Raw genomic sequence first — 20,344 nt, 5'->3', positions numbered from 1 at the left:
AGGGTTTAGGACTAAGTCTGGCTTGGTCCTGTGAATGGATCACTGGTTAGCTCTTGGCACACAGCAATGTGTTCCTGTGAGTGTATTTCCACCCCAAACAGTGGGTTTTGCAGCCCAGGTATTGTACCATGATATGAGCCAAACCTAGGCGGTGAGGAAGACCATGAGATTTACCTCAAAACTGCACTCACTGAATTAGAATGTGAATGTAGACTCATATGAATGCTATCACACAGAAATGAGAAAAGGAAATGGAGGATAGCACACAAGGGAGAAGCAGATTTTGCCAGTGGAGCTGGAAACAGAAGATAGAAATGTTTTCAGCTTTAAGCACCTTCCTGCTCTCACTTTGCATTGACAGAGGATTGATCAGTCCCTGAGCTTCTCAGGAAAGGTCCTATGAATCTGCTGTCCCTCACTGTAAGAAATGGAATCCTCTTCTAAGAGGACAGAACTTTCTTTTGTGCTGAGGAACAGGGAGACAAACAGCAACCAGGCAGTCATCCGTGTCCATAAAAGCCATCTGACTGGGCTAGTCACAAGCCTGAGTTGTTTGTTACTGTAGTCATTTAAACCTGGTTTGTAGTACAGTACCTAGCACTACTACACAGTATGTCTGTATGGTGAGGAAATTTGGGGTTCTGGTCCTTGCAGAGAAAGGTCAAAATCACTTTACCTTTATGGATGCAGAGGGGAATGGCCACGGACACCTACCATAGGGTAAGCGATGTGCTGAAAGCTTCTCAATCTTCTACAAGGTCTCTTGCAAAATGCCTTACAAGAACTATGAGCATAAGGTCTATCCCTTACCAGTTTGAATCTACAAAGATTTGATTCCTGATCTCTAATGTCCCCAGCTCCCAAGCATGAAAGTTCATTCACTGGTAAGGTGCAGGTTATAAGATGGTAGAAGAGTGGCTGAATAAACTAAAGGACACTTTCAGTCCTCAGAAAAGTGATGTGTTTTAACTTCAGAGTGTTCTCATTTTGTAATCTCACCAAAGATCCCAGCAGTTTATTAGTAGAAAGGCATGGGATTGTAGATTTAGATGGTGTTTCATCTCAACTGTGTGCATATACCCCATGTAGTTCATGCAGACACTTACCCCATACCATGGATTATTAAACCAGTGAAGAAAACCACAAAGAGGTGATGGGTGTACCAGAACACCTCATAGCATGACCTTCTGATGAGCTCAGTGGATGAAGTCATGATCAGAATTAAAGCCACAGTTATCACAACTCCAGTTATTCCAGCTATGGTAGTTAGTACTTCTCCTGTTGTGTTCTAGAATAAGAATACATTATTAGTATTAGTACTAGTAGTTATTGTTGTTATAATTGTTACTTTTATTACTATTTCTGTTATTTTTTTTTATTATTGTTTCTGTTGCTGCTATTACATGTGAAGCCAAAATCTTCAGCACAGGAACAAAACCAGAACAGGACATAGAAGCAAGGCATGAACATTAACATAGAACAGCATGGAAAGACATCCCTCTGCTCCATTTCTACTCAGGCTTATTCCAAACAGATATGTAAATATTTGCTGCCACTTAGTTGTTTCAGGAATTGAAAGGAGGAAATTAGACAGTCTCATTCATACTTTTATCAATTTTGCTTACATAAAAGTGTGTCACAAATAAAGAAAAATCATTAGAGAAATAAGATTAAACCTAGAAGTGTAATAAAGAAAACAGTACTAGAAACCAGCTTATTTATGTGAGGGTGATAAAGTCGGGTGCTAAGACACCTGCAGCCATAAAGGTGTGGAACTCTTTTGTGCTTGCTTTACTTCAAAGTTTGTGGGGCTGTAGCAGCCCTGAAGTGGTGTACAAAGGTGGCATACTCTCATTTACCTAAAAAACGTATCTTGTTTGCCTGTTCCTTACATTTATCTGCAGATGCATTGCATAATACTTGGGTTTATTTTTTAAAAGACATATTTATATTTACATTTTTGTTCTTGTCAGTGATTAAACATTAATATGTGGGCTTGAAAATGTTCTTTCTTGTTCATGACTCACAGATGTCAGTGCAGGTCTGGTATATCTGTCTAAACCCACCAAAATAAACTGAAGTGAGAGTGAAGACATATTTTGAACACAACAGTCAGATGCTGATTGCAGTTATAAGGTGCAAATCATGAAGAACAGTAAAAATCTCACATGCAAGATGAGAATCAAGCTAAGTATGCCATCAGAGTGTAAATGAAGTCCCCATTTGGCCTACAAAGCATGTATATCTGTTTTCCCTGTGCTGATGCACAGGAATGAAGGAGCTCAGCACATCCTCTGGATCCTGATTTGGTTCTACAGCTTAATACACTAGGAGGGAAAAAACAACCCTTTATTGTACTTGTAAAGTGCACTCATTTGATATGGAAATCCTAGAGGTGATAAAATTCCACAATGCCATTTTTACAGTCACTTTTTACAGTAAAATAATTCCTTCAAATGCTCACACTTGACAGCACACAGTACATTTTCAAATTGGTACCTGTGAAGAGCGTGTTCAGATCCTATTACATATTAACAGGATTGATCTAGGTGATATTTTGAACATTTCCACTACAGTGGCTAGTTTGAATGCTGAGATGAAAAAAGGCAAAATGTCAAAGACACTTAGTACACTGCTTCAATGGCAGTAGGATGAAACTGCAAAGAAAGCCTGAATTGTTGATCTCAGAACTTTCTTCTCTGAAGTTAGAAGCAATCTTTTGTTTGCTTCCCTTCATAATTTATTAATTCTGAATTTAGCTACTGAGACACAAGTGAGTGATAAAAGAAATATAAATATTAGAGGTTAGAGTAAAATCTAGGCTGTAAATTGAAAGGTAATTGTGGAGTGTATTGCTGTGAGAAATCTGAGAAAGAATCTCAAAATATTCCAGCCTTCTTCCTCAAGGGTATTTAGGATCTTAATGCTAATTAGAGGCCTACCTCACAATTATATCACTATGGGAATGCTTAGTGGAGAAAAAATGCTTACTGAAAGATGGTAAGTTCCTCTTCAGAGCTGTGAGCTTTGTTCTGCTCCTGGGGAGCACCTCATGGGCATGCAGTGAAAGTGGTCACTGGGTGTACTGAAAGACTTGGCAGCTGAGCCTTTGGCTTGCTGTCCTGTTCTGATAAACCTGACTGCTATGTTGACACTAACATGAAGACTTTTGCACTCACACCACTGACTACATCAATTTGTTTGATTTTCTTCAAAAGGGAACTTGTTTACTTGTTTGTTTTGAAAGATGCAAACCCCATGCTATCTAAACTGGAAAGGAACTAAGAAAAAGCAGGACAAGCCTTGCAGCTTAAAAGCACTGTTGAATCCTATCGGTGGTTGTCCAGCCATCTTCTCACTTGATTTCTTGTTTCAGTGGAGCACATCACTGTTTGAAAGAGCACCACTCCATGGTGTTCAAGGAGTTCTTATTTCATGCTGACTTTGTGGGAATTTTCGAAAGAGTAGAACAGTATGCATGGAAGTCTCATCAAGGCCATTTCAACCCTGGAATATGTAACTATGCAACAGGATACACAAGGAAACGGATAACATAAATGTGATGTGTGCTATAATGGGATAAGGAAAAAAAAGCTGATTAACTTTTGCATGGCTTACATGCATTCTCTGCATGCTCAGCTTTTCTTTATGTTATGAATATTATAAGGAAGACCTTACAGTTCTGTTGTGGGTTATCCAAGACAGTGACAGGAGTCACTTTTTTCCCCAAAACAAGCAGGACTATTTATTTGCAGGGTTGAGGATTCTGTAGGTCTGCTAGGCTCTGAAAAGCACATAGCAGCTGTAGCTTCCCCCTGTCCTGCTTCCCATATGCAGCAACCCTGTGGGTGGTTTCGAAGGTGCTCTTCCCTGGGCAGCCACACTTGACACGTAATGAGGCAGGATCAGCCCTCAGATTGGGAAGGTGTTGCACCACCATGGGGAGACACAAATAGCAAATGTGAAAGAAATATTGTGAAACACTATTGCTGTTTGGTTATTTTCCTTTCTGAAAAGAAGTTGTGTTTGTTCCTTGTATTGATAGTTTAGTTTTGGGAGTTTTTAAAATTCTTTGCAGGTTTATTTAATTGCCTACTATTCACAACACTCCTTATCCTCCCCCCACCAGCTGTCTCCTGACAAACTAATTAAAATACTATAGACATTTCTTTGAGCTTAGTAACCTGAAAATTGCAGCTCTGAGTAAGTGTTTTCAGCTGAAATTGAGGTTGACCTTTGGCAGCACCTTCTCGCTCTGGTTAAAAGGCTTTGAAATACAGTTTTACCGACAATAGAATCCACAGAGGAAAACTTTTTAGATGAGGAAACCTAAAAAGTGACAGCTTACTGTTTCATAGGTCCTGATTGGGTTCAAGTAGCTTTCATTTGGGCTCTTGCCAAGACCAGAAAGTTTATTCCGTAACTCCCCAGCTTCTTTCGACTGGCTGGAATGATACCGCTCGATGTTGATCAAGTGGGCAATAATATGGATGGCTGTGGGAGAGAAAGAGTGGTGCGAAATTACAGGCACACTTGTATGTGCCCACAGTGCCAGAAGGAACTTCATTATGCACACTGTGAACTATTTGAAAAGCTCAGACGAAATTGAGAGTTTTGCATGGATTAAGCTGACAATAAAAAGAGAATTTTATCAACTGTGTGTCTAATACGAAGTGACTGCTTCACAGTGGAGAGGATGGGAACGGCTCCAGGGTCACCTCCCAGGTTTACAGTCAAGTGCCCTGCAGTCTCCAGTGTCATCAAAGGAGCACCTCTCGAGAGTTGACATAAAAGTGTATGCCTCTGATTTTAAATTGTTTAAAATTATGTAAACTGATAAAAATTCCTATTTTTAATTAATATCCTAGAATGTGCAATGGCTTACCCTTCCTACACAGGACACTGAGTTGACTGGTTTAGGCATGGACCAGTTTGCAACTTGCACTAGAGCTGCTTTCAAAATCTGTCCCCTATTAACAAGTAGCTGTAGCATTACTTTATGCAGGTGGAGTCTGGGGAAGCCACTGGAACTATGATTTAAAGGGAAAAGAGCAAATCACAGTGTTGGATCTGGTTTGTCCTGAGTATCATATGTCACCTCTACTTCTGGCCTGCTTCCAAAAGGTATATGAAATGGTCAGTTTAGAAAAATGCCTTAGACTGAAGTAAGAATTCCCCTGTAATTATTTTCTTGGGTGGAAAGAGTATAATTTCAAGAGTGGAAAAGGAAGGACTTTGTTTTATTACTGGCTAACAAAGATAAAGTTGTAATCAAGCTAGGTGCAGAGTTTCATTTTTCAGTATGAGAGATTCTCAAATCCATTACATGAAATTTGTAATTAATGCAAGATATTAAATGCCAAAGGATGAAAAAATGACAGTGAAAGATAATTATATGTTTACAGCAGAGCTATTTCTAGTTTTTATAATTAGCTTCCTGTTATCATCTCTCCTTCAGTGGTTATCTGTTTCTGTCCCTGACCATGTAAAAAACCTTTCTAAAAGGCAGTATTTGTAGTCAACCAAATATGATCTTCCCTGAACAATATTTTCAAAAAGATCTCTCCTCTCCTCTCCTCTCCTCTCCTCTCCTCTCCTCTCCTCTCCTCTCCTCTCCTCTCCTCTCCTCTCCTCTCCTCTCCTCTCCTCTCCTCTCCTCTCCTCTCCTCTCCTCTCCTCTCCTCTCCTCTCCTCTCCTCTCCTCTCCTCTCCTCTCCTCTCCTCTCCTCTCCTCTCCTCTCCTCTCCTCTCCTCTCCTCTCCTCTCCTCTCCTCTCCTCTCCTCTCCTCTCCTCTTTCTTTTTGCCTTTTTCTGCCTCTTTTTTAACCATAACTATGTGGATGAAAGTAATGTCTTATTATACTAGTTACTGTGTACTCATAGATGTAAACAGAGGATTAATTGCATAAGGACCTTGGTATTGCTGGTCTTTCATGTGCCTATCCACTTAGTGGACTCCCTCACTCCACATGCTGGCATCCAGCTCCTCTGCAGCACCTGGGGACAGCTGTGTCCACAGGAATATGAGTTAAAGTAGAATGCTGGCCATGGAAATGGTTAAAGTAGCCAGTCCAAGAAGGTAAAACCTTCCTTCCAACAGTAGGTTATCCCAGGTGTCCAAGAGAGAGGCTGCTTTCACTGTGTACTTCTGAGGTAATCCTTTTACAGCAGTAGATGTGCTGTGGTTGGTTGATTGTCAGGATGCACTTTATTCAAAATGTAGTGTAAACTAAGGGACTCCCCCCGCCACTCCTTGGCACCTGCTTCACCTCATTGCCTCATGCTTAGATATTCACTGGGAGATGAAAGACCTATTTTAAAATCCTTGTTACATTAAATTTAAAGTAAGGATTTAAACTAAATCACATGTCCTAGTCACTGGGTTGACTGGTTATTCTATTTTGAACTGTCTCCTGATGAAACCCTTAATGAAAATAATCCTATATTTATTGATACAGGCATCCCATGTGAATATCCTGAGCACCCCAACTGCAAAATCAAGCTCCCATTTCTCCTGAATCTTTGGCCCAATGATAATAAATTTATACAAGCTGGAATAGCTTCAGCAGGATGGAGACTGAATCCAAATGGGTATGAACTGCACAGAGATAAAATGAGCCTGGAAATTAGAAGACAGATTCAAACCATCAAAGGAATGAGACTCTAAAATAACCTTTCAATAAACGGGATAATGGGATCAAGCAATCTAAGCAGCTTTCAGCCGAAGGTTGGTCATTTTATGAAATGGTGTACATGACATGACTGTGAGCGTCAGAGGGCACTGGCCTCAGTGGCCCAGCATGTCCTGCACGTGTTGTTATGGATTAGGTGCTGCATGTGAAACAACCTGGCCAGCATCAGGTGGGAGATGCTTCCTGGAGCCTGTGCATGAGAGTGTGCTCCCAGCACCCCGGCAGTGCTGGGACACTGGAAGGAAGGTTCACTGGACAAGCAGCGAGTGAGATGTGTGGATTTAGGCCATCAAAACCCAAGAGCTCAAGAAGCTCTGAGCTGCATGGTTTAGATGGCAGCTGTGTGGGGGCTGTGGCAATCTGTTCCCCAGTGTACAACTGATGTATAATCAGTATATAAACACTGTTTGTGTATTTAAGTGTAACAGCACATTTAAGTGCTGAGTGGGAAGGACGGAACTGTTCCTACAAGGGGCTCCTTTCAGAACAGATGTGTTGGCCCGGTAAGGATGTCATCTGATCCAGCTGGAAGGGAACCAAGTCACTGCTTGATGAGGGCCTGATTTCTTTGACATCTGAAAGAGCTCACTCATAGGACAGGAGTGTGGGGTGAAAGTCTTTGGTAAGTTGTGGAGTTACATCCTGCACATTGTCTAGTATGGGCTAAGGGAAAGAGGAAAGAAAACTTTCAAAGGATGGAAAACCCTGATAAATGAATCTCTAAGTGGACTTCTACTAAGCAGTTTTATTTTGGCATCTATTATTGATTACTGTAACTTGGGCCTCTTGTTCTCTATACCTACAGGATGCTCTTTATAACTCAGGTACGATGTAATAGTCCCCATAGCCTAGGTACCATGAGAGTTTCACACAGTTAGGATCCATAGTGCTATTTTACCAAAGCTTGCCTGCAGCCTGTCAGCTGCAGGTTTTGGATTATATTTGCTCATTTAGAACAGTGACATTGACTAATTGTGGAGGTTTAAATTGGTGTTCATAGCAAAAGATGCTTTCTCCCTTTCACCTTCAAAACAACAGATTTTTTTAAGTGATACTGCAGACTATAAAGTATTCCCATGAAATGATGACATTTCTGTTGTTTATAAGGCTACAAAATCTTGTACTTTCCCCGAAGTGCAGGATTCCACGTGATTTTTAAAAGTTCTAGTCATGTTGGCAGTGACAGGATATCTAATGCTATCTGCTAAATGATGAGTGTTGAGAGTGAAATGAGGTGCCAGTTTTCTCCAGACAGACAGAGGTCCACATTTCCTAACAGAGTATTTTTAGTTTTGGACAGAAAAAAAATTGGTCTAATGGATATAGCTTCTCAAGAAGGTCTTGAGACTCTGGTTTGATGAAGAGTACTCATGTTGCAACTTTCCCCTGGAAGAAGAGATCCACTTCTGGCAACCTAGTCCAGTAAGATTTTTCTGCATGCTATTAGAGGACACTGTCTTTTCCATCTGCATATTGTTCTGTTCCCCTGTGCTTCTGTCAATGGAAACATAATCATGCTTTCTTCTTTGGGATCTACCACATCTTCCTTCTGGGTGACAACCTCTCCAGGTTTCATCTGACAGGTCGAGGATATTACAAGTGTAGAAGACTTCCAGAATGAACAGGAGAGTTGTTGTTGTTGGGGTTTTTTTCTGCAAGCTATTCTGTGGTAAATGTTAATGTACAGAGCATAATGATACATTGAAAAATATTAACATTCAAACTAATGATGTACTGAATATGTTGGTTTACCTGAGTCTCCCATGATCTTACATATTGCCTGGAGTGTTATTAGATTAATACTTCTGATGGTTTTTTTGTGCTGCTAGCAAAAAATGAAGCAATCTAAAAATGAATTATAGCTGGATGGTAAGAGTAATGCAAAGATCTAATTCCATTTTCAGTGCGGTTCATTTAATGTATAATAGTTGTAGCAGAATAAAGTCTGGCACCAAGCACATTGCCATTAACTAAAATATTTTATATCCCTAAAGTGCATTTTCTGAAGGTCTTTGCATCTGCAGTGTATAGGATTTACTAAGCAATTCCAAAATTAATATGCAGATTTCTGAAATTTGAGCTTACCACAGTTGTTAGTTTTTTCCTCTGCACCACTTATCTAAGTTAACCATGAGTGCAAAGTTTAAGGGACTACATCTCAGGATTTTCAGTTCATTTTTTTCCCTCAGTCTGCATGTCCAAATAAAACACATGGAAAAATAATCCAATCTTTTAAAAAAAGTTCTTTTTTATAACAGTTCATGAAGACTGAAGGATTTTGACTGTTGTTTTTAATGACATTTGGAACCTCTGAAGCACTTAACATACATTAATTTGTATTTGACCCTGAGACATTCTATCTAGTCCACCTCTGAGATCAAATAAAAGGTTTTATTGGAAGGAGAGAGGGAAGAAAAGGGTTGCTATTAGAGCATGGTGTTTACTGTACATATCCTTAAATACAAAGAGATGTAATTAAATTATCTTGAAAGTATGGTCAATTTAGTTAGTCTTATTCAGCCAATTGTGCCTTCAGTGAAGCATGAACAACTCTCATTGAACTAAACAGAAATTTCATGTGTTTATCTGAGGACAAGGTTTCACTTTCTCTTTTTCTGCATGCCTGTACAGGATAATAATCAAACTGGAGCTTGCTGCTGGCAGTTAAACATTTTGATTAACCAGCCTATCATGATAAAGTCAACGGGTCAAATCCTGGCCTTTCTGCCCACAGCAAAGAGAACAACTTTGCAGGCAGATAACCCAGGTGTGGAGAGTTCTGCCTCCAACCAAGGCTGGGGTTCTTTTTGCCACCCATTCTTGTGCCATTCCTAGTTACTCAGAACCCCTAATTCGACTTCATGCTGCCTTTGTGAACTAAAAAGCTGCAGGTTGTGTAAAAATTAAAATAATGACCACACACATGCTAGCATTCTGTTTTGTTTTAAAGAACGGTTATAAACATCAAAGAAGAACATGACTTGGACCATTTTTTATCTTAGCTGGAAGCCTATAATCTTCAATTTAATATAGTTTCCTTCCTAGTACTTGCACTAAGTCTGGATTTAAACAATCTGACTGGGAAAAAAAAAAAAAGTTTAATGGAAGTTTGATTTTCTGTAATTTCTGGGAGTACAACACTGAGATATCAGCTAAACATCTTTTGAAGATAAGCATCTGCTTCCCTGAAAACTTAATCGCTTACACAAAAATGTTACTCAGGTAACATTTAACCAAAGCCATTCACATAGTCTACAAAAAAATGGTTGAAAATGGAAAGCTTTCCCAGTGTTTTTAGCTATAGATTTTTCAGTGCTCGTCAGAAGCCAAACACACCTGGCATTGCCACACTTCTTTCTGCATTTTGCATGTTTTTAAAGGAAATCACACTTCTGAAATTTTTAAGGTGCTGGAACCACCATTTCAAACAGCCTAACTCCAAAGAACCTAGCTGTCCTTCCCCTATTTTCCCTTAACTGCTTAAACTTTATTAATATCATAATTCAAAATTGTTGGAGCAAAGTATCTATAGAACCTCTCTGCAAACACCAAAATAATGCAAGTAATTTGTTCTTTAAGATAAGCACGCCATATCAAAGTAAAAAAAAAAATCTCTGCAATACTCCCCACTCTGGAAAATGTATGAATGTGCTTTTTTGAGAGGATAAAAACAATATAGTAAGAGGTAGGTGTTGTAGAAAACATTATTTACTATCTCTCGTAGTGTCTAACTTTCAGGCCACTGGGTCTCAACTGAAAAGTCTCTTTTCCATTAGAAAGCACAGAATTATTTGCACTGATCAAACTAAGAGTGCATAAAACTCTGATTTTATTCTAGCAGAGTTACAGGTCTATAAGGAAGATTTATTAGTGGGTGAATAACTCCCAGACAGCTCTTATCACAGACAGGCATGCAGAACGCAGGAAGCCAAACTAAGCAGAATTCCCTTTACTGAATTTTCAATGATGCCCTTGATTATAGATAGCATTGTTTACTCTCTCTTTTTCCTCCAACTTCCCTCTTCCACTAGTCTCTAATTATATCCCTTTATGACCTGACCAATTAAAGCCTGCTCTTGAATTTGTATTAGAGCTGATGAAAAATTAAAGGCGCAGATGTACTTTGTTCAAGGCCAGGCACACCTCAGCTGAGCTAGCTGCCTGTTAGAAGCCAGACAATACTAATGTTGCACTGACTATTTTTAGCACAGTATTAAATAAATTTGCTGGAATAACACCACCTGGGAAGCCAAGATGAATACACGTTACTTTAATAATAAAGGAGTTTACAATTTTATATTGTGAGGCTAAGCTTACTGATCTGATCTTCAAATTGGTTTAACTTCTTGCTGCCACATTTAGGCTATTGATCATACAAGGGAGAACATCCATTTAACTAAGAATTACTAAATTGCAATAGACTAATAGGAGTTGACTATGTTTTTGTGTAATAAAAGGGAATATAGGTAGCACTAGGATAAATAACGTGTCAGTTGAGAGGAAAATGGCATCTATTTACACATCATTTTAACACTGTTAGATTTTATTAAAAAGGATTCAGTGTACTTGTGGGTACCACTGAAATGTTGCTTTTCTGTCACAATATGTTCTGTAGATTTTATATTTTTATGAACTTAAAATTTAATTTCAGGCAATTGAGTTTCTGGCCATTCTTTATGCAAGTCTGACTCTACAGTGATGTAGTGTTTTTCCAAATATGAAAGATGTTTCTCACTTGACTGTTAAGGAAGCAGGAATTCATATGTTGTCATGCTTTGTTCATTGGACTTCCCCATATTATGTTTTCTTTCTCAAATATCTCATCACCTATTTTTCCATTTTATATTTTAGGAAAAAAAATCAACCAACCCAAATAACTACTCAAAAATGAACCCTTGATTTCACCCTAGAGAGTGATTTAAATGAGAATTTTATGATGATGCTTTCTGTCATTTCACTTCGGCTTCTGTGTCTTTTTCCTTGAAATTAGTGAAGCCGTTAAAGTAATCACTTTTCTGATGGACTTGCACTTCCCAACCTGTCCACTTTAATGCACTAGCAAACACTTTAATACTAATCTGAAAACCAAAAACATAAAAGGTTTGACTGTGCAGTTTTGCTTTCTTTTTGGAGCATGACCTATTATGCACAAAGCAAAGTTGGTTAATTTATATTCCTGGGTTGATTTCTGAATTAAAGAAGCAATGTTTCACTCTGTAGGAATCTGTTCTCTGGTGAAACTGAACTCTGATGAATGAGTGGACATGACAGATAAGTAATTCACCATAATACAATATAAGATGCACGTTTGCATCCTGTAGCCTTCCCCCCCTGAATTCTTTAGCATGACATACAGAAGACAAACATTAGCTATTGGTTCCTGTTGGCAATCCTGACTTCATATTCTTGTCTCATTGCATGAGGACATTAACAGCCTATACACGCAAAAGCAGCTCCCTCATGCAGGCTGAAAAAGATATTGGGACCAGAATCCACCCTGACAGCCTGGGGTAGAACTGGTACCCTGCAATGTCTTGTGCTTGCAAATAGCCCTGATTAATTCCTCTATCTCCTTCACATTTTCTCAGAGAACTATCTATCCATCTCTGTGTGCTCGTGTCCTTCTTCACACTGGCTTTTGTTCATTCCTCTCCGTACATCCCTTTTCCTCAAGCTATCTCCTGTTTCCCTCACATCCTCTGAATTCCTACAAACTTCAGTCTTCTCCAGGTCCTTTTACTATTTAGAGAACAGGAAGGTGCCATGTCTTTTCCCCAGCCAGGTGAACAAACACCTCAGTAACCCACTAGAACCAGCAGAACAGATAAACCTTGATCTCAAGATGCTGTTTTTCCCTCAAGGAGGCCATTACTTTCTTACTAATGACTTAATGATTTAAGTAGGTGACTACTAAATAGTCACTTACTTAAAATAAATATTTAGGAATCCATTGTTTTTGAGACACCTGCCTCTCTCAAATTCAGATTAAATATATTACCTGGTTGAAAAATTAGTGAAGATGTATTGTTGGGAAGATGTGTGGTGTGGCTCATAAGCATCATTTCCTTACAGAATCAGATAGTAACGCTGTGTCATCTCCCAAAACATCTACCCTCAGGGATTCAATGAAAGTTATTTACACTAAATTTTAAGAGCACAAAATTGGTCAGATTAACTAAGTGGCAACTGGTGTTTACTATTCAGATGGAAAGTTTAGCGCGTTAACAGTCAAACTCTTCTCAAGCAAAAATGATTACAAATGGTTAATCAGATGGGACTCCTACACATATTTAAAACTGCAGTCAACAAATGATTGCACTAAAATATCACGTCTCAGAGCTGATGGGGATTACAGCACTAGGCAGAATCACTGTGAAATTCAAAACAGTTCAAAGGCAAAGAAGAAAAAAATAAAAAAAAGCTTACTTGCATTTAACGCTATTCCATAGGCAACCATCTTGTGAAATGTGATGTTTTTGTCAAGCTGTCTCCTCAGTGCTCCTCCACAGTACTTGGTGAAAAAGCAGAACTTGTTTTATAACATTCCTATTGGTGTTTACAACTCATATTTTGGAGAGGAGAAGAGTTCAGTACATCTGAAAATGGAATGCTGAAGGAATTCATTGGAAGCTTTGGGTTAGTTTTGGGGCTCAGGTACTTTTCTGAGTGACACTCCAGGGTTTCTGAAGCTATTCAGTCTATATAGGGGCTCAAAAAAGGGTTTGATAAAGCTCTGCTACACTTAGCTGTGATTTGTAAGTGGTTTATCTGAGCTGACATTAACTCATTTGCTGGTATAAGGACACCAGGCTGGGCCACCACTGCCTTGCAAGCTTAGCTTTAGCTGCATGAGCACAGCTGAAGTGCTGGCAAAGCCAGCTTGCAATGAAAACATTTTGTCTGCTTTCAGGAAATGCACACCCCAGGAGGGTGAGGCTGTCTAGACCTCAGGTGGCTGCATGCTGATGTGTTACTGAGCTGTGCTCCCATTATTGGAAGGGCTCGGCAGTGGTGCGCTCACGGCCAGCTGGGTGCCCCTGCGCAGAGCCAGCCTGGGGCCAGGGGCCGGCTGCACTGAGCCAAAACCAACATGCTCTGCTGGAACCCAGACAGCACTCATGGACAGAATTCAGTCTCTGAGTGGTGGTGTGGGTGTCTGGATTGCTCACATGACGTGGCATGGTGCCATGACAAAGATGCTGGCATGTATCCATGTTGTTTCCCAGCTAATAAGTCTTCCAAAAATCTGGAGCACCGCAGGGTGCGATGTCAATACACGGCACCTCCTTGGAGAGTCACAGGATCCAGCCTGGTGCTGGCCATGCTGGAGCCAGTCAAGTTGCTCTGTACCATGCTCCTCAAGAGCAGAATATTGTCCAGAAGAGCAAAATATTATCTGTGAGAAGAGTTCCATTTCTCTGAGTTCTTACTCAGCATCTAAGTGGGCATGCATATATTCTGTGCTAATTCACAAACTGATTCAGATAGCCAAGACGTCTTTTCTTTTCTTTTTGTGAAAGTACAACTCCTGAACTCAAAAAATTATATGTGTTGATTCCTAGCCTAAGGACTGCTTAACATCTAAGCCTGAAAATCAAGGAAACAAAAAAAGGCAGAACTGAAACAAGAACCAGCTTGCTAAATAAAAACTGTATCTTTCTATTTCTAAATTCCTGTTGTTCTTGGAGTCATGAAGTGATCAATGATTTTTTACCCAAACATGTGGTATTGGAATTGGTCTGACTATAATAATTCAATGCAAGTTGAAGTTTTAGCTAATAGAGCTAATGCCTTAAGTACTTCCTATTCATGATTCCAAGGTTCATTTAAACACCTCTGAGCAGATGACCACTGTTACAAGAATGCATTTACCTTGAATGAAGACCTGAATGGTGGCCATTCAGACAGAAGTGTTTAAACATGTTTGTTATTATCTTTTGAACATTTTACTTCTTCAATTTTCACTTTGCAGCTACAGAGAATACACATGATGGATATGAATTTTCTCCATTTGGCCAAGTCGTATTATTATGTCCCTTTTTTCTGTAGCTTCTCACTTTTCTCTTCATGACACCATGCTATGCAGCAGCTGCCAAAATCAGCGTTGCATTTAGAGCACTGTGTTAAACAAGTCATTTGTTTCTCTTCAGTCATGAATACTGACAATTTAAATGGTAATAACTAGGCAATAGTGTACAGGCTTCTCTATCAAAAATTAAAATTCCTTGGAAAATGTTTGATATGGATAATACTGCTGAACTACAGAAATAAAAAAGAGGATAATATGGCTATTTGAGAAATGGTACTTACAATGCTTGCTCCTCTTAAGAATGAAATAAGGTTTCTACAGACTGGTAACACGATTAGCATGCAGTTAAAATTAAGGCACGTTGCAGAAGCTCTTGCCCAAGCCAGGGTTGACTGTACATACAACAGCATAAAGAAATTTAATTACAAGCTTGGTATAGGAAGAGCAAAAGAGAGAAAATACTATATTAATATAATACTCTTATATGGGAAAATTACTGTTGAAGCATCAAAAGTTTTATGAAGGAGGTAAATAAGATCAGACTATGAATACATTCTTCTTGCGAAGCCCTTTAACAATCAATCTCATACTTACTCCCAGCATAATCCGTGTATAAATGTAAGCATTGTCATCTTCATACCAGCGGAAGGTATCAATAAACAAATACAAGTTCAGTCCCAGCCACACCAGCTACAAAGCAGAGAGGCTACAGATTAGTGCCATTTATAGTATTTGTTAATGCATATAAAACTAGTTATGGTTATAGTTTTAAGAGAATCTGAGAGATGTTTCAAACTCTCAGTGTGCAATGCAGTTCTTGATCACAGATGATAGAAATCAAAAATCCTACTGGAATGAGGCTATCTTTTAGCAGGGTTACAGTCCTACCCCCAGATCCCCAGCAGAAGATAAAAATGATGTTTGCTGTGTCATGTTAAACTTCCTCTTAAGCACAGACCTGCTCTCTAAAAAGGCAGTAAATGCTACCGTGAAAAAAATCACAGAAATTGAGGGAATTAGGAGCTAAGAAAATTCCTTTCTCTGTTCTCCATACACAATCCACCAAACTGTCTGAAAAAGAATTCAGAATATAATATCAATTAGAATTGAAAACCCCTGCTCCCTTTATCTGAGGACTAAAGTACATGGATTTAAAAATAATTAAAAATAAAACACTAAGACTTTAAATTGTTTTCAAGACTAGTTATAAAAAGGCTGCTGAATATTTTATAGCAAGTTTTACATTAAGCTGGGGAGTATTACTGTAAGCAAACATTAAAATGTCTTTTAAACAAGCTTAAAATATTTATATATATCCAATTAGATTTTTTAATGCTAAAAATACTCACTAATAACAGCACTGAGAGTTTTTCATTCAAAATCCAGCATCCCATCCTGAGTGCCTCTTCCTATGCTAGCAGCAGCTGACTCTTGCCTTTCAGTGTAACCTGAGTTCTCTGTCCATTCCTTGGGCTTTTCTACTAACTCCTTTTGTCTTTAGTTTTTAATAAGCACCTAGTGGGAGCATGAGTTCTCTCTAGGAATTTTCTAATTAAAGACTGCCTGACAAGAACAGATCGCCCAAGTGACATGTCTCATGATCTCTGTAAATAAAATGCTGGTCCTTGTCCAGTCCCTTCTCTCTCAGAGTCATTTCTCAGCAAATGAGAGATGCTGTCATTAAATTGGCCTTTTGTATTTGGGTATGCATGTATTTGGGTGGGGTTTTTTTGCTTTGTTTTTGTCGTTTGAACAGGGTGCAACATTTCTTCAAGATTTGTCTTGTAATTCAGTTGCAAACAGCAGCATCCCTTATGTATGTATAATATGGGAGCATGTCCTGGTGAGGGCACTGCATTTACCCTTGGTTCCCCTTGCCAGAAGCTGTGCAAATTCTGCTTGTAGTAATCTCATTCTTTCTCTAGTAAAACGATTTCCTTAAGGCTTTCCTGACTAACCTGTGAAGGAGACCTTTCTGTGACAAAATAGCTGAAAATATCTTAAAGTTGAAATGCTATCAAGCTCAGCTACTTTTTAAACCAGTGCTAATGGTCGTTAATATGAGCTAGGGGAACCATGAGAATGTTGTAACAAATGCTTTGAATGTGAACATTTACAAGGGATTTGCCTTGAGCTTTGTTTTTCTTGGATGATAAAATGAAGTATTATTTAACAAACTTTATGACAAACCATGTGCAGTAATTGGCCACTGTCCATTATGTAACTTGATATAGGCTGTCCCCCCAACCAGCCCCTTTATAGTAGCTTTGGTAATGCAGGAGCTAACAAGATAGTGAATCTTGCTGTATTTTTCAGAGGTCAAAAGATGAGGAAATAAGGGAGAAGGGAAGAAGAATGTGCAGATGGTAAAAAGAAATACTAGTAAGGTCAGATGCCAATTTTAACTACTTAAAAAAAAAAAGGAGGGAGAGAAAATCCACTATCTGGATTAGCTGTACTTCAAAGGGAAATGCAGCACTGCGATGTTCGGCTTTGAAGTTCAGCCGATCCAGACAGCAATTTTCTAAACTGAGTTAAAACTGGCATCTGAAATGGATTTTTTTTTCAGAGTACAGCAGATTCATATGCTGGTTTAGGCTCCAAAATTTGTCGGGATCAGCAGCTGTACTTCAAAGCAGCACATCTCAGTACAGCATTTGACTTTGAAGTGCATGTGGTCCAGATGCCAGTCCTCTTAAAGGAGCCAATGAATCAACTGCACTTTAACTTTTGTCTGTTGAAAGAGCTATGTTTTTTCTCATATGTAATGGTAATGTGTGTGGTCTCAAGTATGGTATCTATCAATAAAAATATAAAGTTAACAGAAAAGCTCTTTATTTCTTCATTTTGTACAAAGGAACTGGTCAACATCATTTTATTATACTGATTTGCAGTGATCTCATCCAATTTCTAGCACAAACTATTCAGACAAGACTCAGGAAAGGACATTTTGTTGATTAAAGATGTAATGCTTTTCCATTTTGTTTTTTTTTTTATCATTATCAAGAGCTACAACTGTCCTAAAAAGATATAGAAAAAGGATGAAAAGGGGTTCATTCTAGCAGTTGGGCAGAAAGCAGTGCTGGCCATGCTGAGTTCCCATGCAAGAGACAAGCAACACTGTCATTAGCTTAAAAGGTCAGTTTTTGCATGGAAAGAGGTTTATGAGGTGCTGAATTCTTCCATGTAAGTATCTTAGCATTAATGTCAATGTTTGTATCAATTACTGCTACAGACCTCAATCACAGTTAGTTCTATTCTATTTGACAGCAACCTCTATCTGACGTTGTTAGTAATTTTTTCAAAGTACTTTTGAACAGTGCTTACCCTTTGCAAGACAAATTAATTATTAGCATGAGACTGCATATATATACCTATACATATTTCATTTTGCTAGGCTATCCTATTTTTACTATTAGATATGCATGCCTTGTTTCTCAAAGGCAAAGTCATTTCAGTTGGCTCTGAACTCTGCCCTAGCCCTTTTGTAATTTTCCTGTGTGCTTGACTTTATGTCTGTTACTAACCTGGATGAACTTTATAAGCCTCACTTGTGCTACTTATAGAGATGGATATAGGTAAACAAGTGATCCAGAGAGTCAGAGTGCTGTAAGTTTTCAGACCATTTAATTGCTGGCTGTATCAGAGGATATGCTTTGTATTAAGAGTGCAGAAAGTGGTGTCAGTGAAGTGTTCTCTGATTTTTACATTATCTCCACATAACATTTCCCAAAAATGTTCAAGAAGTGGAAGGCAGATTTGTCTCTGATGGATGAAGAAGCTGAGCAAAATATTGGATAATCCATTCACTTTTGTGAAAAGAGAAACTGCTGAAGTTAATTAAAGGTCAAACCCTTTCTTTTTGTTTTGTTTGGGTTTTGTGTGTGTGGTTTTTTGTGGGTTTTGTTTGTTTGTTTGTTTGTTTTTCCCTATAAAGACAGCTTTGAGGGAACAGAGGCCAAGGTTCATCTTTGGTTTATTCTGCAGTGCTCTGATTTTAGCTTTACAAAAGAACACTGAATTTCCATAAACAGTGGCTGAGTGACTAGTAGCATTAAAAACCAGCTATATAAGTTTTAGAGATTTTCTTATACTGGGGCTTTATTTTTTATATTTAACTGCCTCATTAATGTTAATGGATTTTTTTTTTTCTTTTATGAACTGTACTCACATTATGGATGGGGGAACTGTTTTGCAGTTTGAGAACATTCATAAAATTCCCAGAGCTCTAAAAGACTAATGTAATTCCAGCCTTGTCAGTGCCAAAGATTCAAAAATCATCAGATTGTTCTAAAATTTATGAATGTAAAAAATAGAGTGTGCAGTTTGGGGGACAGTGCTGAAACTTCAAGGGCATCTGGCTTCCCATTTACAGCTTTTTGTTAGTAACAGTGTGTTTATTTTTTAATAAAATATTAAAAATCTTGGCCCTAAAAGTGGGCTTGAGCAACAACAAAGAAATGCTGTTATCAAAACACTTGTGATGCAGCTGGCAGAATTAGCAAGGGTATAGCAAGTATTGACTACATCCACAAAATCAGTCACAAGGCACAAAATCCACAATTCATCACAAGGCACAAAATTGAGAGAAAAACTTCTATTTCTGTTCAGAAAATAACAACAAAGTTTCATAACCCCTTTAAAAAGAAGAAGAAAAGAGTTCTGGTTGTAGGTCCAGCTCCTCTTGAACTTCATAAGCCAGTGCAAAAAAACAGTTCCTGTCGCTCTGCTAGCAGACCTGATACTGGTATTAGGGATATCTCAACTGACGGGCAGTGCCAGAATCTGGAATTGTAGTGTACACCAGTGATGCCTGCAGAGTCAAGAGGAGGAGTCAATAGCATGGCAAAATGCAAAGGGTCTTGGATCAAAATCCAGAATCATCTTGGAGGCTGTAAGGGAGTTTGTCACTGACTGGTGTGGGAACAACTATTTTTTCTGCCTAAAACAGGGCTCAGCAACCTGTTTGCAGACTCTGGCTCTTTCCTCAAGCCAATAGAAATGTTTATCAATGAGAAACCTAACAACTCTGTCTTGGGAGATAACCAGTTCCCAGCCAAACAACATTAATATTTGATTCCAGACCTTTTCTCTCTCAAGGGACTCTTTTATTGCCATACTCACACTGTAATCAAAATATATTCAGGAGCAATTTCAGATGTTCAGAAGCTATTTGTTTCAGTAAGTGCCAAAATCTCCCAGCTCTTGACTGCGCATCTCCAGAAATACAGTATTATACCTTCCTAATTACATGTGCAAAATTCTAGTTTTCCCACAAGAGCTGTTTTCCACCTTAATAAAAGGAAACAATCCTTCAAGGCAGCTAAAATCTTGTACAAATAGATGTGTCCACAGGTTACCCAGAAGAATTTTCCTCTTAGCTATTATGTAGGCAGCCAGCTGTGGAAAACAGTTTAAGGATGAGTTGAGAAAAGGGAAGAACAAGGAGCAGGAGGAAAAAGGGATCACTAGCATCCATGATTCACCTCTCCCAGAGCCAGGGCATCACTGACACAATGGAGGAAGCATTGAGAGAGACTCCATATGGGCATAAAAGGGTTGTTCAGGTTGCACATCAACACACAACCAATTCCTTATTACTACTGCTCATACATCACCCTCT

The 20,344-nt window shown here is 38.8% G+C and overlaps 1 protein-coding gene across 1 annotated transcript in view; it reads right to left on the bottom strand.

The window, feature by feature from the left end:
• The window catches only part of NOX3 (NADPH oxidase 3), a gene marked incomplete at both ends in the record, with an annotated part of 39,023 nt that extends 22,908 nt beyond the window's left edge, over positions 1-16,115 (bottom strand). Inside the window, 6 exons of the mRNA XM_082302685.1 lie at positions 1,107-1,288; positions 4,349-4,494; positions 13,119-13,203; positions 15,003-15,113; positions 15,316-15,411; positions 16,071-16,115. Of these exons, the coding sequence (XP_082158811.1) occupies positions 1,107-1,288; positions 4,349-4,494; positions 13,119-13,203; positions 15,003-15,113; positions 15,316-15,411; positions 16,071-16,115 (665 nt within the window). The remainder of the gene's footprint in view (positions 1-1,106; positions 1,289-4,348; positions 4,495-13,118; positions 13,204-15,002; positions 15,114-15,315; positions 15,412-16,070) is intronic.
• Between the last annotated feature and the right edge of the window lie 4,229 nt (positions 16,116-20,344).

Source organism: Coloeus monedula, assembly GCF_965178545.1.
Source record: "Coloeus monedula genome assembly, chromosome: 2".
In the NCBI taxonomy this organism is placed as follows: domain Eukaryota; kingdom Metazoa; phylum Chordata; class Aves; order Passeriformes; family Corvidae; genus Coloeus; species Coloeus monedula.
Note: the sequence above shows the minus strand (reverse complement) of the source record. Positions and strands in the feature narration are given on the sequence as shown.